At 39.5% G+C, this 22,144-nt stretch overlaps 2 protein-coding genes across 3 annotated transcripts in view; one reads left to right on the top strand and one right to left on the bottom strand.

Annotated features, from left to right (window-relative positions):
• Positions 1–4,117: 4,117 nt before the first annotated feature.
• tm6sf2b (transmembrane 6 superfamily member 2b) lies at positions 4,118–15,666 on the bottom strand. Its single transcript, XM_029430128.1, has 10 exons — positions 15,587–15,666; positions 13,432–13,535; positions 10,885–10,982; positions 10,651–10,754; positions 10,045–10,127; positions 9,515–9,639; positions 8,663–8,764; positions 7,502–7,594; positions 5,117–5,236; positions 4,118–4,456 (listed from the first exon to the last, which is right to left on the bottom strand). The coding sequence occupies exons 1-10, from the start codon at positions 15,664–15,666 to the stop codon at positions 4,220–4,222; spliced, it is 1,146 nt and encodes a 381-aa protein (XP_029285988.1). The 3' UTR covers positions 4,118–4,219.
• Positions 15,667–18,645: 2,979 nt separating this feature from the next.
• Positions 18,646–22,144, top strand: part of sbno2b (strawberry notch homolog 2b) — a 59,369-nt gene continuing 55,870 nt past the window's right edge. For both annotated transcript variants that reach the window (XM_029429070.1, XM_029429069.1), the window contains exon 1: positions 18,646–18,810. The gene's annotated coding sequence lies outside the window, so the exon portion shown is untranslated. The remainder of the gene's footprint in view (positions 18,811–22,144) is intronic.

Here is a 22,144-nt window from a genome sequence, read left to right as displayed (position 1 = left end):
GTCACCGTTAACATTGACAGCTTGCTTTCCTGCTTTAGCCAGCAGCTGGATGCTTCCAAAGACATTAACAGTTGATTTGATGTGTTAGTTAGCGTCATCATTGGTTACTCTACAATTAGCTTAACTATTCTCCGCCCTGCATCAACAGGATTTAGACAAAGCCTTTGCAGAAGAGGTGCTCCAGTTAAGGGACCTCAGAGCAGATCAGAGCAGTGAAAGACTTTCCTCTTACAAATCTATTACAAGTGGAGAAATACCCTCCAGGTAACTGTCTTCTAATATGTTTGCACTTTTTTTGTTTTCGTTACGTTTTTCTAAGATAACCTGTTACCTCAGAGGGAGGTCATTTTCTCTAATAAAATGCACAAAAATGGAAGTGAGAACAGCTACGGGCCAGAGATGTCTATCAGCAGTGATTCCGTGGGCTGGATTCAGCCAAACAAAATGAAGGAAAAGGATTGCTAAAGGTAGGGATCAATAATTTAGTGTTGTTGCATTGGTGCAGAAAGGTGTTCGGTATAGATGTGCTAAAGTCTCTGGAGATGAATGGATGGGCCGAGCTGGTTCTGTTGGCCAAAAATCAAAGAATGCACCTTCAAGTTGTTCAGTGTTAAACACTTCTGCTCCCTCCTCATGCATGCTGCCTACCACTAGATTGTAAGACAATGTCACATGCATGTGTGACACCGAAACATACTGACTGCAGAGAGCTTAATGCACCCACCTGATTCCAAACATGGCCGGATCAACCCGCTCAGGGGTCCTGCAGCAAAAATGACCCGTTTTTATGAACTGTGAATAAGAAGTCAATAAATGACCTCATAACTAAAATAGATAGATAGAATAGATAATAATCCTTTATTAATGTGGACCCTCAGGACTTCATGAAATGAAGCGATGTAATGCATTCATAAAAAACATTAATTCAAAAGACATTTCATGATAAATCTAATCTCTTCCATCACTGCAGTGTGAATTGTTTAGTTGTATTTGTCAGAGCCGCAGCTCTCCTGGGCCCATCTGCACAGCCGAGCAGACATCTGCAGCAGAGATCCCCCTGCGACTCCCATCATGGGATTAAAGAGCTGTTTGAAACGACCACATTTGATTTAAAGCCTCTGTCACACACACACACACAGAATGCACTGCTAGCATGTGCAAGCACGAGCGATGCCACACTTCAGCATGAAAAAGCTGCTGAGGGAGAGTGAATTAGATGAGTCTGCCTCTGCCTGTCTGTTGGCCTATTGCTCAGCGAAGTGCAAGGTATAATTACTTATGATTGGGCTGCTGTTATTGATGGGGTAAGGATGGAGACAAGGGTTACAATGCTGTTTTAGAAGGCGTTATCTAAACACATAAATAACCTCCTTTATCTCTGTCAAGAAAACACTGCGTGTTCATTTAAATGACTGAAATGCATCCAAACATTAGCCTATGTTATTGAGAAGGTTTGGCAGATACATTCAGTCAACCACATTGCATTGTGGGCTGATAATCTACTTTTATCTATTGACTTCACAGTCCTCACAGTATTGACAATGGTCTCTACCATCTTTCTTCTAATTAAATGTGAAAGAAACCTTGGTAACACTTCATAATACAGCCCAGGACTTATAGTGTAATTACTCAACTCTTACCGTGCAAGTCCTCTTACAGTGCACCACGATAAAAGAAATATATCCTGTAAGTGCTGGGTACTTACAGGATATATATATATATATATATAAGCAATTATTTCTAAAATACCCTGTAGGGAACCAGTACTTAGGCATACTAAAATACTTACGGTATAACTTATTTCTCCTTTCCTCTAAAGATCCCCATTGTTACTTCCTCGTTTGTTGTTTCGTTGTCCTTACATTTAAGTACTAATAGGAACCGATAAGTATTTTATGATTTATACGATGATATTAGTTTCATCAGTTGGCCGTAGGCTCAATCGCACTTGTGTTACATCATTCAGAGATAGATAGACACTTAACAGACATGTATTTCAATGAAAACCTTTGAGAGTATAACTTTAAGAGGACTTATCCAGAAGATGTCGGGTAATTAAACTATAAGTCCCAGGCGGTATTATAAAGTGTTTACCAAAACTTCTGACAAAGAACCTGGTGGTCATTTCAGTGCGTTTGTTTATTCAAACAAAAACCTAAGTCATTCATTTGATGTCTTTGTAAAAGACAATGATGAGAGCGACTGCCACCCGCACAGAGCGAGCACACAGCAGCATCACTCAGCAGAAAGGAAACAAACAGGATCAAGGAATGTAAGTGGAGAAGGGATGAAACGCTCGCAATTTGGGCTCACATGATCAGACAGAAAGCAGAAAGGCAGAGGCACATCTTGTTTTCATACTTAGAGAAAGAAAAGCTGTCTTTTAAAAACTGAGATAAGCTGGCAGCAGACAGCGGCGGTGTGTGTTCATCAGAGTGAGTGACAAGAGCTGCTGTTGAAGGATGCATTACCTTCTGCAGCACATGTTGGCACATCCTCGCCACTCAGCGATGAGTAATGATCTGTGGTGGCTCCACTAAGACATAGCAAGCATATTGTGGATTTTTCAAATCTCCCTCCTCCGTACTCAAACCGCCACAATGTCTATTTCACAAGTGTGGGCTAACGTGTGGGCGTTTATATATATACTGTATATCACACGCTGAAAGAAATCCACAACATAAACAATATCTGCATTTTAATACTGTATGCACCAAGCTGATTATTATATGAAGCAAAGCTAACAGGAGAAAGTCATATTTTACTAAGATTTTAAAAGCTTTAATGTCCTTGTAAGAAAATTAAGTTAGTAAACAAACAATATGAATAAAGAGAAGATGTAATATAATACACTACTGTCAAAGTCAGTAAGCTATTACTGGCCAGCATCAATATAAAACAGCACAATAGATACGTTTTGCAGACGATGTCATTAAAGTATCATTTACTCTCGATCTCGGTTGCTTGCATATTGTAGAGTTTAGTTTAAATGAATTGTAAATTGTCATGTTTACTGTTGAACCGTTAACTGGAGACACAGAGTTACACAGATTGCTGGTATAGTTACATGTTCTGCTTTCGTTTCCTCTCTTCCACGACTACAATAAAATAGAGGCCTTGTTACGTCACTGGTTTGTGTTGAAGCATTTCAGTGCAGGTAATGTAAAGAGTCACGTCACATTCATTCACGCTCACAAACTTCAGCAAGGAACATTTCCTCACGCTTTTCCTGTTGGGTTGTTAAATCTCCTCTGCTTCAGTTCAGGCTGTGGGATTTATACCATCATGTCATACAGTGTAGCCAGCCACTGCTGCCCAGCACACTCCCAACTCACCCGTGTGCATTTGTTTTGTGTTTTTGTGGAACAGAATAGAAGTGAGGTTTAGGAAGTGTAAAGGGGGGAAACTTGTGTGTGTGCACAGTGTCTCTGAGTATAAGTCTAAATTATGAATCGGAAATTGAAATGGTTCCACTGTCAAGTTAGATGTTTTAAATATGTATTATGAAACAACAGCTTTACTTGCAAAGAGTGAGAAAACTGAGGCCACACACAGAGCTGAGTGGATATATATTATACAGAACACTGAACACTAACCTTGGTAATGCAATTCCTGCTATTGGCTTTTATATTACTCGTATTATTAGTCTTTTGCTATGTGTGCACTTTTGGTCATTTGTGTACATCATAAGCCGTTATATATCTATTCTCCAATGATCTTGATGTTTCTCTCATGGTGCAATCTGCTCACTTTTTAAAGGTCCCACCCGCCACACATTATGTGAAACCTCAGCAGCATGCTGTTTTCAACCATCAACATGCAATGTGCCAGACTCCTTGGGGCACACGGTTGTGGAAGGGTTCAATAACAGATGTGATTTAATGCTCATTCAACCCCTTTTTTCTTACGGATTTCCTGAAAGGAACAAGAAAGTCTTTCCATGCATCATGCGCTGTGAGGCTCGGCTTAACATGCTCCTAACATGCTCACAATGACAATGCTAACATGCAGATTTTGCTATACAAACCAACTTCACTGACCAATAAGCTGTGTCAGTTTTAGTGCATGAATCAAAGTGTGAGAACAAACATTTAAATAAATACAAAATCCAAAGATGTTGAGCAAAATAATCTTGTATTTTAGCATTTGAAATAAAACAACTCTTAATGAATCATCAGATGAGTAATTAACTCCAAAGATCAGATAAGATTAAGCATTACTATTTGTCTTTGTACTTGGTATCTTTCTCCTCGCTGTTTGGCAAACCTGTCTGCCCAGGAAAGGGGGAGATCTTCAGGAAGAAATAGGGGTTACTGTGAACCCTCAAAGCCACCAGAATGGGCGTAACTGCATAGAGCACGTTAGCTAGCAACACGGACCAGACAACATCAGTTGGGATACGAAATGGAGCCGTGGTACGAGGGTGGAGGGACGCCCCAATGTGAGCCCACTGGCACTGGAAGGAGACACAGACAGCAAAACAGAAGTTAGACTGCATTGTCATATACTAATACTGCATATTGTACCTATCAGCACTGATACTTCTGCTATTTGGTTTTATATTCACAATGATGGCAGGTCATTTGAAACCTCGATGTTTCTTTCCACAAACCCTCCAGAGGAATAACTTTTACATTTACCTTGAGCCTCTTTTCATTAGTCTGCTGTTAAAATATACAGAAAAGGATCCTTAAAGGGAAGATAAGCCGCTGCACAGGAAATGACTTAAGAAGCTGCCTATTTAGAAAACAGATTATCGGCCCCCTTTTATAAACAGTAAAACAGGGCTTTAATCAAGTGCTTCCTCTTGGTTCATGGCTCCAATCTTTCTCTCAGGTTAGTATGGGAGAAAGCAGCAGCAGCTTGTGTATCACAGAAAATATGCTTCAAAGGAAACCTGGAGATTATTAGCAGGAGCTCACTTATCACACCTCTTTGTACGTTGAACTTTACTTTAATTTGACTTTAATCAATCAGAGGCCTTAATTACCCCAGTGACTGAATTCAATGCAACAAACTGTTATTGCAGCCCACTTCAGTATGCAACACCTGTATCCTAAACTATGTATTCAGCACCAGTTTCACGTATATTGACTGTTTGTCTTCATGGTGTTACCTGGATCATGGCTCCAGCTAAAAACACAGTCCAGTCTGACATCCATGTGCAGCCGGGCTTGAGGAGACCGTAAACAAATGCACCCAACAGAGGTAGTCCGTAGAAGAACAAGTGTAGCATCTGTAAAAACAAAGGTGATACATTTGTACTCCATCTGTCCATTATTTCTTGCAAAATAACTTTTATTTTACAACATATGAAAATCCCAGTACAGTAGGTGAGTTATTGATGTTTATTATAGTGTATATTCCAGCGAATAGGGATTCTGCAGAAGTACTTTTCCCTCCATCACTGTCAGTCTGTGTTGTTGTTGGGCCATGACCAACAATCCAGCAGACAATTAATACAGTGCATCCTCCTTCTCCTCTGGACTACACTACACTTCACCTACTCTCCCTGAATACAGAAGAGGGCTGCTTTGAATGTGGAAATACAAACCCTCAGAATAAATTGCTGCATTCAAGTTGCACAATCAGAGTGAGGAAATACTTGAAAAATTGGAGCAAAAATAAAATATATTTTTAGTAAAAATGTAAGTAAGTTTAAAGAGTATTTGTACTCAGCTTTGTGCCCTTTAGAGCAGAGGCTTTCAAAGTGTGAGGCTGGCCTCCCCAGGGGGGGGCTCCAGACTGTTTCAGGCAAGGCGTAATGGAAGTGAAAAAATTCGTTTTTACATTAGTTATCAAAAGAAGATCACATAGAATAGCCTAAATGTGTGATTAAGTAAAAGAGATACCATAATATCAGAGATAGAGCAACTTTGGGGGATTTCACCGGGAAGTAAATGCCGCAGAACAGATCTTTTTTATGTATTTGGTGTAGTTTGAAGTTATGTCAAACCACAATATTAGGCAATCTTGGCTCAATTGTTGATCAAATAATATAATCATGATCGAATATGCATCCATGAATTGAGTGAGCAAGTAAACTGGGGGGGATGAAGGCGGTGGTGCCTTTTTCCAAGCTTTATCTGAAGGGAGGCCCACAGTCTCAGACTTTAAAAACCGCTGCTGAAGAGCGTTCAATCATTAAAGTTTTATAAGAATCTTTATAGTATTTTGATGTTGTATATGGTCCAGGTGTTCCTGGGCCCAACTACTTCCAACTAGCAGTGCATTTTATCACTTTAATCTGATCTCATGTTGAGTAGAACATTTTATTCTGCAGAGTGCCCACTAACTGCAGTCATAAGATAAATGTAATGTGAAATGTAAAGACGTAAAATGAGCTCTCACTCAATGGAAATACCCAAATAAAGTGTCAGTTTCTCTAAATTGTTCTCAAGTGCAATGCTGGAGTATTTTGTCACTTCTCAGCTCTGCAGTTTCTCAATCACAAATTTGCACCCTCAGCACAAATTACTACTCCCACACAATGGTCATTACAGAGACTGTCTTGACCTTCAACTTAAAATATTTGGCGCATGAAAGCCAGTCTCTCACTTTAACCCTCAAATTATAGCACTGAACGCTTTCTTTTCATTCTCGGTCTGAGGTCTTGATGAATTCTAATGAGTTCAGCCCAAGGCATGAAAGCCAATCATATATGCCCTTCAGTCTTTTGTTCAAATGTCTTTTTAGTGCTGCCACAGTAATCTGTCACATATCGTTCATCATCATCAATGAATAAAGAGGTCGGTCAATGCAGAAACAGTGCAACCCTGTGTAACAAACTAAACTTTTCATTTCTTCAAACCCACACATACACACACAAGCACCCATGAGTCAATGCTAGACACACACACACACACACACACACACACACACACACACACACACACACACACACACACACACACACACACACAGATTTGAAAAGGCTGCTACCCGAGACATACTTTCACATGCTGCACACATGCTCTCCTCCCACCCAGTGAGATGCTGATGGGGGGCTTTGGGAGCGGGATTAGTTTATCAAGTTCTCAGCATGCGGTTCATCTGTCTGATCAATGACTTGCAATTGTGACTGGACTGGAGCCCCGACAAGGTCTTTGGATAACCTATTGACAAAGCTGTGTACGCCGAACAAAACACAACAAAACCCACAGCCGTGTAGGGTCAGGAGAAGAAAGAGAAAAAGAAAGCAGACCCACTCACAATAATAATCTGTTATCCATCTTACGCAAATGAAAGAGAGAGACAAAGATGCGCTGGCCTCTCAACCCTCGCTCATTGTTGCTGTAATGATGAAAAATGCCTGTGTAATCAGCTGCGAGCTATAAGAGTGGAGGAGATAAGGGCAAGCCTCCAGCACACTCTGAGTAATATCCATGAAAGCAGAGGTCCATTATGTGGCTGGTTATTTAAAACAGGCTGCTGAGGAGCGTTCAGGTGCTGCAGACACACAGGGCTGAGTGTGGAGATAGAGAGAAAGAAAAGCCCTCACCATCACTCTGGGGTAGCCCACAGGATCCTTCAGGTAGGGTTCATAGTGCTTCAGGTACATGGAACAGGCTTCTAGTGGGGAGTCCAGAGCCACCTACAGAGGAACAAAATAACAGGAACACCTCACAGTATAATCCAAGTCAACCGGACAACAATACAAACTAAGACTGCAGGTTTCCATAGATTTGAACATCTCCCTGACATTGTGTTGGTAATTAGGAAATGGCACAATGAACGTGGTCAAAGGAATAGTTTGACAATTTGCGAAACATGCTTATCAGCTTTCTTGCTGATAGGTGAGGATGTCATATCTGTACAATAAATGTGAAGCTACAGCTAGCAGCTAAAAGACTGTTAACAGGGGGATACACATAGTCTTGCACTTTCCAAAGACAACAAAATCCACTTTCCACAACCTTTTTAACTCACTAATTAAAACACAACATGTATTGTTTACACTTTGCTTTCTATACGGGTTTAAGAAACAAGACACAGCATATTAATTGGTGAGCTTCAAAGGTGTTGGAAGGCAGATTTCTTACGTTTGAACGGAGCCCCTGTAGCTGTTTCTCCCTGTTTACAGTCTTTGCACTGAACTAAGCCAACCATGCTGCTGGAGGTAGCTTCATTTACCATACAGGCATAAGAGTAATATGTGTGTATGTCTTGGCAAGGAAGTAAAAAATGATATCGAACCATTCCTTTTCGTTCAATAATATTATATATACACAGTTCTTATATCATTGCGCATATGGTTTAATTAGTTGATTGTATTGCTTATAAAGTTAGGGATAATGTACAGCGAGCCGGTCATTCTACACCTGCATCACCCTGTCGGGGTTCATTTCGCAATAACATCCCTCTCGATGTACATTATCCCACTTAATACACGGGTAGTTATTAAATAAATCATAGTTTGATCCAAAATATTAATAAAAAATGTATTTTATTGATTTAAAAATGAGATTATTGCGTCTTGCAGAGAGCAGAAGTGCGTCCAGAGCAACAGTGTGTTTACAGCAGCTATATGTAGAATGCTACAATAGACCAATCAGAATGAATATTCAACAAGGCCGTGTAATAAAGCACCGTGTTCGTATCCTGGACCATCCATTACAGCCTCCTCCTAAACTCTCTGCATATGGATAAGATGTACACTCACCAAGCCTCTGAGGGCGGTGAAGGCCATGGCAGCTAACAGGAGCAGCACCAAGATCAAATCCAAGGGACGCCAGATCAGCTTCATGCTCTGAGCATGCTGGGCCTGTGGGGAGAAGCCAACACAATGTACAGTAAAGAGCTTCTATCTCCAGATGTGTTGATTTTAAATGTGTGTGACAAACTGAAGGATGAAGTGTTCCTTTATCTTTTGAGAAGAATATCTTATTTCTTAAACTATTTAAAAAACCTTCTTGGATCAGTACAGAGATGCAACAAACATGATGGTTTTTATACAATATGATGCATTCCTGTAGATTAAACAAGAAAACAGTAAAAGAGTTTTAAAAATATTACAACCTTAAACATCTACAGCAGTAAACTGCAACACACACATTAATACTGCAGTAATTCATCATATTTAAACATCATATAAAAGTAAAACACTGACATTTTACTGTACAAAAACTTACTTTTGATACTTTAGCTGATAATACTTTTACTTAAATAAGGTTTTGAAAGCAGGACTTTTACGTGTAGTGGAGTGTTTTCACAGTGTGGTCATTTTATTAGCACTTGTATTGAATACTTATCATATTACAATTTGCTAACTAACTCTGATAATCTCCCAGATTCACGTGAGTACACCACGATATCCTATTATCACACTGGAAATTACTGCGACTCATAAATATAAATGACTTAATTGGCTGACCTTTGTTATATTTCATGGTCTGGATCAAATTCAACTGGACTGTGCTGTATGTTATCCTGATTAAATACATTCAGCAAACGCTACTGCTCTAAACCTCTCCACATTCACACCAAGGTCTAACCATTCATGCGTTAGACTTACATTGTATCCACCGATTAGCGGTCTGTCCTTGGACCGAGTGAATAGTGTGATGGCTCCCCACACAGGCATCAAAAGGAAAAGAAAGTTGATCCAGAAAGCTGGACGGATCTCTGACCCATATTTACCTGCCACAAAAAAAATAAAGAGTCTCTTGTAAATTTTTACTCACCCCATACAATACAATACACTACATCCCCACGTTAATCTGCAATTAAGCTGCCAAATTAAACATCACCGGGGCACTTCAGGCCAAAGCATACAGTACAGAACGTCTGTGAGAACACAGCAGCCAGTAGACAAGTTTGATCTTGTGACACTCATGTATGCAGTTTGAAAAGCCAACAACAGATGCTTTAAGCCTGTTTCCTGCTTTGTTCTGTGGCTTGTGACGACAGGCGAGGCATGGAGCGTATGTGTTTTCTGTTGGCAGGCTGAACTGTGACGCTGATGGTACACGGCAGTGCAGATGTTCACTTGATTAACGCTTTTCATCACGGGACTAGTATAGGGGAACAGTAGATGAGGCTCACCTGCCACTATACCGGCAATGAACACGCTCATGTTGGCACACAAAGAGCCAGCCCAGAACAAGCCCAGCGTACGGTAGCCTTTCCTGGAACAGAAACACACACAAGAGTCAGTTGCTAACACACAGCTTTATAACACCTCTTACTTATATATCATACATGTTTTATGCAATACAAAGCGCAGTACAATTTATCCCAGTGGAAAAAGTTGGCAATGTTTAAAAAAAGATTTCCTTTCCATGATAGTACCTATCCTGAGGCAGCAGTCAGTCTGAACTCACGGATTGCACTTTATGACTAACTCACTCTAGAGAACTCTGTTTTCTGAAAATAATGTTTTATTCAGGCCATTGTGTGAATGTTCTGTGATAAATGAACCTCTCTCTCTCTATTTCTTCAAGAAAATCAAATATATGAAAATAACAGGTCTGAAGCCTATCATGGGCTGCAGCAAATATTAATCTTAACGCTGTTTTACTGCTAAAATGTGGATGTAACGCTTCCACAACCTCGTCCTGCTCAGCTAGATCTCTGTATAAGGGTTTGAGGCAGGCATTTTGTGATGGATGAACGATCTTGATGACTTGAACTGACTTGACGGTCACCCACCTGTCTGTTATCCTGCTGATCATCACCAGATACAGGATAAAGTGCACTATTCCATCCCAGTAACACATCATGATGGCATAGGCCGTCCCCAGATAGGGCTCTCCCTGAAACACAGATAGTACGTAAATAGTGTGCTAACGACAGACAGTGGGTTCAAATGTAGCTGCTGTTTTAAATACAGGTATTCTTGTATTATTAACATCAGCATTTTAGATGTGAGAACAAGAAACCTACTGTCTTTTGGTAAAATGCCATAAAGCCGGAGATAATGCCGTCATATTCCAGGGCACTCGTCAGGTCAATGACACAAGTAAAGGAAAATACTGCAAACACTAGAAAGGCAAGAGAAGGTAGAGGTAAATAAAAACATCATTCTGGTGGATTGACATGAAAAAATACTTCATTTAAAAAGTCATATTGTGTCAGTGTGTGTGGGTATGTATGGGAAGGTGGGACTTAGGAAACCTTGACATGTTAAGCAGCTTTGTCAGCTTTGAACAAACGTCATTCAGAAGCCACTGTGATTTTGAAATGTTTCATGTAATTACGCATTCTCCTTTGTCTACATACTCTGAAAAATGCATCGTTTTGTAACAGCGTTAAGACTGGCATTATATTAAACCTCATGTCTCCTAAACTTCTGTAAAGCTCTCAACCCTTTTCCAGCTTTTTTTATTCACTTTTTCCAGCGCTCAAGATATTTCCCTTCAACTGGCTAGTCAGTGATTTATGGGATAGCGGAGGGAGAAAATTAAGTGTTGAGCAGTAAGGTGACTGGAGGCATATTTATATTGAGTCCCTTCTTTTATCCTCAGGTTAAGGCCCAGCAAAGATGAAAGAGTATGTTCACAAGACGGAATTTAAAGTGTAGAGATGCACAAACACAAGAGTGGCATGTGGGTCTTACTAATACTAAAATCATTGACCCTGCTAGTAGAATGGCTGTTATAGACTCTTTTATCAACACTTCTACTCCCCGTGGGCTATCGGCAAGATATTTTGAGAGCTCGAGAAATAACAGGAATAGTGTTCCCTATCCATATCATTTGCATATGTATCACTACATAACAAGTGTGCATACATCAGCAACTTTCTTTACAAATAACTGTATTACTAAAAATAGTCTTTAAGCATAATCCAACCCTTTGAAAAGGGGGGTTATTGGTGCCAGGAGGGCAGGTTTCACCACTGACAGCATCACCAAAGCCATTGGTGGACTTCCAATGCAACAATCTCACTAGTGAACAATGAATGGACCACATGTTAGTTTACCAAAACATTAGCTATGGCATGCCGGAGACTTTAAGCAGAAGATCGTGGGAGACGATCGGATGCTTCGGACCATAGCAAGTCATCAGTCATCAGTGTTCAGAGCAGCATGAAATGTAATGTCACAATATAATTGAGGAGTATAACAACCAGCTTGGGCATACACAGTGGTACCTCTGCTGTCCATGGTAAACTGTAGGAGGATAGCATGCCCATTGGACTGTTAATGACTTGGAAAATGTTTCCTGGACTTTTATCAACTGCACAATACACATTCAGGATGGCAGACTCAGCATGTGGGGTAAACAACATGAGGCAATGGACCCTTCATCCGTGGTTACAACTGTACACACTAGTTGGGGAGGTGACTGTTTGGGGACATTCAATATGCATACACTGACTGCACTGATAACTGTAGATGGACGCCATGTAATATATATCAGATTTAACACAATTGGGATGAACAGAAGCAGCATCTAAGAATTGAGCGTCAACACATAAATGTTGGACGCCAGCATCAGTGATTTACAGTTGAATCAGCAGTTCATGGGGAACATCTGTGAAAGCCATTGCAGTGATTTGCTGCCTGTACTTATTTTTCTGAATGTCATTATAAAGGGAATCACAGTGTGTTGGGACACGGGCATGTCACTGCAGATACCATGGCTCAAATCGCTGTATCACATCCTTCCTATCTGTCCTTCACACACTCTTTGCACACACGCACACACACGTTTTGTCTCTCCTGTGTACCAGTGTCTCTGTAATCCTCAGGACAACAAGGTTTATCTCTGACATCTAACAGGTGAGATAGCAGGGGGATTATGGCTCTCTATCATTAAGAAGAGCCTGCCACAGCTTTGTCCTCATTGTTGTGGTTCTCCTCCTGCACAACACTAGCCTCGCCCTGGGCACCAACTACCAATATATCACCTTGTTTCTTCCCCACTAGCATAGCCCCTGGAATCAGCTGCAGGGGTGTGTGTTTGCAGGGAAATCCCTTGACTGAAAATGGATAAACATATTTGACCGATAGCACATAACGAGGAACAATGTAACACAAATTGCTGTTGAAAAGCTTCATTAAAAGTGTGTGAACGGAGCACAAGTGGTCACTGTCACACAATCAAACTGAATACTACTGAATAGTCAGGAGTGTAGTAGGAATAATTTCATGCAGGAGCAGTAGTGTGGAGTCTTTTCCTGTATGACAATTCTCCAATAGCTGGGATTTTGCTTTCAAGGTCAAGCTCAAGTCTCGGAAGAAAAGCTAAAAGGTTAAGTATGTACAGGTGCCATGAAGGTCCTCAGCTTGCAGGGGGTTTGGGTCGGTCATGCCTCACAAAAGGGTGGCTCAGCTTTGCTCTGAGCCTGATCAGTCTAAGCAGCTTTCAACATATCAGGTGAAATCCCATTGAATACAATTCATGTTAAGTACAACCTTTGTAAGACTCTGTTATTTGGAAATATATTGCATGTGAGTTGGGAAATGCACATGACCGGGTTAATTACCAAAGAATAAAGCGTCTTTAGGGGGGTTGCCACGAGTGATGAGGAAGTAGAACAGAAACACGACCACCAACACAGCAACGCCGATCTGCAAAATCACATAAGGCCTGTGAAAGAAGAGGAACTGTTATCTACGAAACATAAGAACACATTGTCCACAATCTCACTGCTGACACTCTGTTCTTTTAGACACCAATCTGCCTCTGATTTTCTGCTTCATTCTCTTTTCTAATTAGTTTCTACCATGGAAGTTGTGCCAGTCTGCTCCGCAGTGCTAAATTAGTAAATGATGATGAATGGTAAGTCAGGGAGAATGATAATCACGCAACATCCAGAGTCAGCACAGGGAGGAATAATGCAGAAGGGTGAGAAGAAACGTGTGTGAGAGATGCACTGCACCCAGAGGGAGCAAAGGCACTGCTGGTGTGGTAGTTTGTGTGCCTGGAGATTCCTGGTGAGATGGCAGTGTCCCATTGGATTTACTTTTTTAAATCTTGTCATCTCAGGTTGCTTACTTGGACATGACATTTCACAAGAAAATTCTGATTTTGTAGTGCTGGTATTGCTGATAAAAAGCATTGTATTACATGCATTGGATTGCTTATTTTGTAATAGAATAGAATATTTTTAACCCCCTTCAATTATCTTACGACTCTGATTTGGTTATCTGGTTTTTTTTTCCAGAGACAAAGTTACAGAAGATGGTATTAATCCATACTTCTAGTATACTTTACAACAACTTTCCTTTGTTAAACTTAAATATTCACCCTCTCATACCGCTCTGGTGGTATACCTACCAGGGGCTTAAAATCACATTTTTACAAAGGTTTAATCAATCATAGGCAGAGGTGCGTGAAGCAGCAAGCTCAGGTCATGTTAGTTCAGCACTGCCCTCCATGTTTACTGGTCAAAGGTACCTGCTGCCTTGCACTGGAAAAGATTAATGTGCTCAAGGTATCTCCTGGTAAACAACATTACATCCTCAGAAAACTCACACAATGTGTGCTCACTGAAGGAAAACAAATTCAGTGAAAGCAAAGGGAAGCTCCCTCGCTACCTCTCCAATTCAACAGTACAGGAAGATTTATGCACACAATACTGTTTGTTTGCAGAGTGGAAGAAGCACAAGGCATATTGTATGTCAAGAGCAATTTATCAAACTCTTCTGTGCAGTATTTATTGATTGTCAGTGTCCACACACTAAAAAAAAAGAGCCAGCAGAGATATCCACGCAGGAGGAGTGTAAAAGTCTGTCAAAAATGAGAAATATCTTGCTGTAAAAAAGTTAGAGGGAGGAGAGGAACGTGTGTTTTACCCCTTGCTCTATTTATTCAGCCTATGATGCAATACATAACCATCAACTGTAGGGAATACTATAAAGGCAGAATCCCAATAAACTTGCAAAACAAATAATCATTAAATATGAAAAGCATCCCTTACATCTTAGAAAAGTAATTAGCTCCAACATCAGATTATGTCCACACATTCTGTTCACATTTCCTCATTTTTGCTCCCTATTTTTTCTCTTTCCTCTCCAAAAAGAAATTCCAGGTTTAACCTTTCGAAGAGTTTACACCACTAAAGACGCAATTGGCAAATACACTCTTAAAAATCGCAGAATTAGTCGTGCTCAACATAGTTATGGAGTTTAGTTTAGTCATTGGAGGTAGTCACAGTCAGAAATATACGTTGATCTTATGGTGTGCTCTAGTGGTGGCAAAGTATACTGTCTGTATAGACTCTTAAACATTTATATTCTCGTAATTGTATTATAATTGTAACAGTTTTGATTGTTTAATAATACAGTTTAGTATAGTTAATAATTGTATGTGCTGTGGTTGTATAAAAGTTGTTGCTATCATTTCATAGAAATAATTCACAGCCTTTCCCCAAAAACAAAAAGCTGTAGACTTATACAAAGTGTGTGTAGAATCGTAGCCATAATGAATTCAGAAAAGATGTCCATGTATCAATAAAGGATTTTTAACTTACAATCAAAGTGCCTCTGTTGCTTTTTAGACTGCCAACCAACACCGTAGGACTTCCATTATAAGTAAGATGGACATCACCTGATTCTTTTTCTTCAACATCACCAACAACAAGTTTCTTGACCCCGTGCAGCACTCATTTCAAGAAATCAGTAAAGGTTATGACTTACTCTTGAAACTCAGGGACGGTGTTCATGGCATAAAGAATGCCGAGGGCAGAAAATGAAAATAAAAATACAAAGGTCTCCATCTCTTCCAAATATGTTCCCTCCCTGCAGAATCCACAGCACTGCTAAAAGAAAATACAATATACAGTTATTGGTTTTAATTCCAATACAGTCTGCTCAATAGGAACACTTATATTTGATCAAATCTATATTGAAATGATGCCAAGACATCAATATATTTATGAGAACTATGAGAACTGGAACAAATGAAATAAATATTTTAAGTAGAATTAAATAATATGAATGTCGTGGAATAATAATAATAATAATAATAATAAGATCTGCAATTTTGAAGAGAATGGAAAAGAAGCAGAGCAGGCTCTTACCGTCTGGCTATCCTTTCGGTGGATTAATCAAATTACAGCTGGCCTGAGGCAGATATGGCCTTTACTGGGGAACTAATGAAGTGGAGACAAAGAAGCTTTTGGAGGAAAAGTTATGCAATTTGGTTTTGTCAGAGATTTACATAAGTCGTATTAGTGAATAGGCCTACATTCCACTTTATGTAGCAACACACTTTCAAGTGATACTGATTCCTGATATACTTAATGTTGTGTTTATGAAACGTGTGCACTGTGAGCTGTCTATGATATATGATTTTAACTATACTACAAATTCTAACAATAGTGTACGGATTGTATGGATGTGACAGTATTATATTATCGTTCTGGGATCAAACATCAGAAGTGGATTGTGGGCTCTTATTATTCAATCCAGCCAAAATTATGGACGCAATATGAAAATCGCACATCAGCAGGTCATAATAAGTAAAAAAATGGAGATGGATTAACTTTCTATGATTGAAATGAACCACCAGTTTGAGTTGTAACAAACCTTTTTGCTTGTTCTGGAAACATAATTCAAACATAAGGAGGATCTTTGACGTCATCTGAACTGAGAGTGCATGTACTGTACTATTTACAGTAACTAACTTGCATAAGGGTCACAATGAACAGCTACTGAATAAGCAAAAAATGTGAAAGAATAGTTTGCAGTTCTGTCAGGAACACAGTTATTAGTAGTAATAGTGTTAATAGTTAACACTATTTTGGCATAGCGTGCAGTAAAGACACTTGCAGGAAGTGGGAAATATTCCTGCAGTGCTTTCTCTAATCATGATCAAAATGTCTTAATGGAGGCAAAACCTCATTGTGCCCACGTGTAATGGTTCCTCAGCCCCTGGAATGACCGTTTTCTAGTGTTTTCTAGAATTACCTCAAAATCCAGTTCACTTCAAAACCAAGTGTTTGCAGTATGTTTCCAGTAGGGTGCACCAAATTCAAGCGAAAAGAGAAGACACCTTAATGATTGAATTAAAGTTTTGAGATGTAACATCAGATATACTTTTTATTCAAAATATTAAAGTTGTATTAGAACTGTTTCCGAACATTGTGTTAGGAATTGGTGCATCACAGGTTTCTGCTGTCATAGTGTTGAACCAATTCTGATACGTCTGTAATGTCTATTTCTGTGTAATTACATTGAGAGCAATGCAACAAAAAAAAGGCATTTTCTTTGTATGTGTACACATACTTGGTCAATAAAGGTGATTCTGATACATTGAAGCTACGACAAATCAAGAGCAATGTTAGCCTGAACTGAAATGGTCCTGAATGGTGAGCTAACATGTATTATAAAGGTGTAACTTAAATATGCCAGGGGGCTGCTTTTACATCCCGTATCATCAACCACCACCTTTCTGACATAAGACAATATGTCAATATCAGACAGGGAAGACAAAGCACAACCTTTATATCTTTGGCAAACAGTACCTTAAATTTGAACACAGACACACACACACAAACACACACACACCGCCCTTTTCTTCCCACCACCATCCATTGTTGGGAAAAGGGGGGGACTGTTATACCAGGAAAGCAGTGGCAGTGTGTGCTTGCTGGAAACAACTGGAGCTCGTCCAGCTCGGTCGTTCAATAACGTGCAATGGACAGATGGATGCCAAAATGAGACAGCGACCTGCAGGAGGAAAATACACTTTGTACTCCATTTAACATCTAAAATTAAATATGTTTTTATACAATAACTGTCTACGGGGAAGTAGTCCAGGTGAATTACTAAACTATAAATACACTGTATGAAACAATAACGAAACATATATGGTTTTAGTTGCACAGAAAAGCATACACCAAATAAATATAGAATGGCTAAGCATAGTATGTCATCAGTCAATCCATGATTATTTTCATACTCTACCTTATTCTCTTTTTTTCCTTTAAAAAAAATATATATAACTCACTTTAAACGTTTATGCGATTCATGCTCTATATTGAATTCCTTTATTCTATTGTGCAATGGGATTACTTTGTCCATATGCTATTTTAGGAAGTTGTGTAATGCTTTTTTTCGATCTGAGTCATCTCTGAGTTTACCCAATGAACCCCTTTCTACATTAGTCAGTCATTAGCTTTGATTATTACTATCATTAGTAGCGGCAGATAGCAGCGGTATTGTGGGCTAAATGTAGGCCCATAGCCTCTTAAAATGACAGACAATACCATTGCTAAACCTTTCAATTCCATATATGATTAGTGAAATTAATGATGTAGGCTACTAATTTATTCACGAAAGTGACATGCTCTATAAAGAAGTACAAGCATATCAATAAAAAAAATGTAGACCTCTTCCTTAGAACGATTTGGTTGTAAAGGCCTGACACAATCTTAAGATATAATAGAGTTTAATGGCTCAATTAACTTCAAAAACCTTTAACTGTTATAGGTCACACAAACGTACATAGATATATTTTACGAGGCAAATTCTGAACATTAGGCTACAAGATTTTGTTTGGCTTATTTTAGGCCTATTATGTTATTATTTAATGCGTCTGACATCATTTTAATGTAGTTATTCTCATTTGAAGCATTGGTTCAGGTGTGCCAAACATCACTCCGATTAACTATTTATGGCCTGCCTGCCTGCCTGTCTGTTTTCTGCTCGCGATCGTCAAGCGGCACTGCGCGTGACGACAGCGGCGGAAATATTTTTTCGCTATTCAAAATGGCACCGTCTCAATCAGGAAGTGGAGAAAACAACTAAGAAGAATAAGTTGGATAAAATCCCTTATTGCTGTTCCTTTGACGCGAGTCTTCGTTCAAAAACATCCCGTGTGGTCGGGGTTTGGATTGAAAATAACAAACATATTATTGGTAAGTGTAATTCGAGGATATTGTGAAAAGGCAGGCGACACATCGGCAGTTGCCTTTACAACAAGATGCGTTCAGGGCAGCCTCTCCTAGGCGCGCACGTTTTTAACGACGGGCTACGCCGGTTCTTCAGCGATTTCCTTGAGTTTAGCGTTATCATGGGCGACGATATTGGTAAACTTGAAATGAGTTGAGACCTAGGGAAGTTGGAGTAACGTTAGCTGTAGCAAATAAAAAGATGCGGTGTTGTTGTTACTTCGGCATTACGATGCCACCGTCAAGAAAGGCTAGCAGCTAACCAAGCTAGCGAGTTACTACGTAACGTTAGCTAGCTAGTTATAAGCTATTGCTTTGATATTCGTTAACCAGCAAGTAATGTGACCCATCAAAAGAAAGTCCGTACTAATCTTACTTTTAAAATAGTACACGCTCGCCTGTGTGCTTGATACACAAACAATTATTTGTATCACAGTCATAAAATCATCTTTCTTTAGAAAACTAACTAGTTGGATAGCGACGCTAATCCAATAACATACTCGGGCAACGTACAAAACGAACATACCCAAAGTCAGAAAACGACTCTGAGCTATGCTAACTTAGCTAGCACAATTGGCTATCCGAAGTATGCCTAGTATTATCAAAGTAGTGTAGAATCTTGCTATATTTTTTCCATCCGTAATTATTAGCCAAGAAAATTTGAAGTCGACAATTCATAAATGCTTTGTAGCTAACGTCAGTTTTCTTTCTAGCGCTTGTTAAATGTTTCGTTTTGTCGATCGGCAAGCTAACAGTAGTGGTAGTAACACTGTAACGTAGAGCCTTGGCTGCCTTTCTTTGTGCTGTAGCGAGACCAATGTGCCTCTGTACCTTTTCTTTAGAATAAGCCACAGTTCGGCTTACTACGTTATTGGTTGAATAAAAACGTTTCTTAAAGTCCACGTAAATGAATGGCCACTTTAATGCTTGAACATGTAACGTTACACTCGAGGAAATATTAGCTAACGCTAGTTTATTTGTAGGGAAGGCAATGTATTTTTTTAGTAACGTTATAACCTCAGAGTACCTGGAGTTAGTTGGAAATACATGTAACGTTGGTTCTTACAAAGCTTTCGGAAATATAGCATATTTTTGTGTATTATCATAACGTTTATAAATAAGAAAGTTAAAATAAGTGAAATAGTTTTTAGGTTAGTACGACGGTACTTCGTAACTTTAGTCGGCAACGCAGTCATTGGTGTAACGTGAATTGTACTTTAAACATTTTATGTAACAAATGCATGCTTCTCACATTTTTTTTACTTCAATTATACTGTGTTGGAGCTGTGTTTGCATTTGCTTAAGAATTAATACCAAGTAAGAAGTGGCTATGTAATTGCGTGTGCCCTGCATTGGGCCACTGTAACATCACGATAATATGCACCGCAAGATTAAACATGACACTGGTGTTTTCTTGAAATTCATAGCTTCTGCATTGTAAGATAAAAAAGTCATGTCTGACCTAATAGTATTGGCTTAATATGAGATAGAAACCACACATTCTGTGAAATTTGGGGTTTACTCAGAAAACTGAAGGAGTGAGTGACCAAGAGAAAATGAAAATAGCTCCCACAAAGCTGTTCCATCTAGTTCTTTTTCTTTCCTGCAATTTTCACTCTTTAGTTTCCAGTGTGCCTGTTGCCTGCAGCCAAGGCTAGTCAGGCCTCATCATGCAAGCCTTGACATAGCGGGTTGCTATGGTGGCTGGCTATTTTCTAATTATGCCGCCCCCCTTGTTGATGGATACTATTTGGTAACTGTAAAGTGAATGACATGTTAGGTTTCTGTCTTTTACTCAAATGCTCTTAACCTCAGGGACATGGTCAATGGCCTTGGTGTTACTTACTGTCAAATCCCTCTTTCAGCCAGGTCGGTCTCTCCCTCCTAATATAGGTTTGTATAGCAGCAGGCAGTTTAACTATTTGATTGTCAAGCAGACTTGAAGGCTAAAAACCACAACTCACTGCTCCTTTTTTTGTTTCACCTGTCCACAACCTAGCCTGCTAAAATGTATTAGAAGTATGTCCTCACAGACAACCCTACAGGCAGGAAAAAGGCATCATCATATGTCACTTTTGTTTTTTGTTTTTTGTTCTATCTGTTGGTGTTACCAAAATAATTGTAATTCTTAAAATGGTTAACATATTTTACACATATAATACTGGCTACTTTTGGCAACAAGAGTGTCATGTAATACTTTGATGATATGTGCAATTGTATCCGATAGTAGTCATACTAAAGGTAACTTCTGAACCGTGTGTGAGAGTTATGTTGCATGTTTGTGCTGCACAGCTCCTCCTTTTCTAATTTCACACTGTGTGAGACAATTGATGGTTGCCTGCCCTGCAGGGACTCTTGACGGTCACAACCACACACCAAATGTGTTGATAGTGTGCAGCCTAAAGGAACTGTAAGGATTATACAGAGAGCATGGGGGGGGGGGTTATTTCACAAATCAGGTTTAGGAAACACCGATATATCCTATGAAATGTTAATATTCCTAAATGTATGCATGTATGTATGTACCGATTTTGTTTATTGCATTCAGTAAATTATTACCAGGACATAGCATGCTCTTTTTTTGTTTGGGATATTAGTTTTTGAAACACTTAGTGGTGGTGTGAGCTCAAACAGCTGTGATCCACGGCTCATGCCCCCTACTCTTTGTGACTTTGCCTCCATTCTCCCTTTGCCTTCATCATTTCTAGCCCCTTTTTTTCTCCCCTCTCCAATTGGTGCCAGTGATAAATCTAATTTATGGCCATGGGCTGATTAGAGTGAGAGTGAAAAATGTGGAGTGGAGGAGGGGAATTGGGGATAGGTAATACGTTTGATTCAGTTCCTGCTTTCCCGGAATCTGGCCTTCATTAGATAATAGTTCATGTATTAAACATAACATGGAAGTTTGGTCAGAAGAGAATGAAAGAACAAGACACGATTGTTGGGGAATATGTGGCCATAGTGTTCCCTTCTGCACTATGACAAGAAACAAACAGGTCCTTTACAGTGGGCTATTTGAGTATCCCATGTCCCAACTAGTATCCAGACCTGGAGGCTATGTGGATCACTCCCAAGCCACATAAGAGCTCTGTAAGAGATGACTGAAATGCAGGAGAGCATGCCACACTCTGGCATTCCTCTCCGCTTTGCCTTTTGGTTTTCTGTGGAAAAAGTGTGTCAACATCCTTCTTAGAAAAGCAAACAATGATTTCAAAATGGGGCTCATCCAGGAAGGAAATATGAGAGAAATATTGGTGTCCACATTGATGGATGACTGAATAACTTGCGTGTCATTGTTTCA

The sequence above is a fragment of the Cottoperca gobio genome, chromosome 4 (assembly GCF_900634415.1).
Source record: "Cottoperca gobio chromosome 4, fCotGob3.1, whole genome shotgun sequence".
NCBI lineage: Eukaryota > Metazoa > Chordata > Actinopteri > Perciformes > Bovichtidae > Cottoperca > Cottoperca gobio.
Note: the sequence above shows the minus strand (reverse complement) of the source record. Positions and strands in the feature narration are given on the sequence as shown.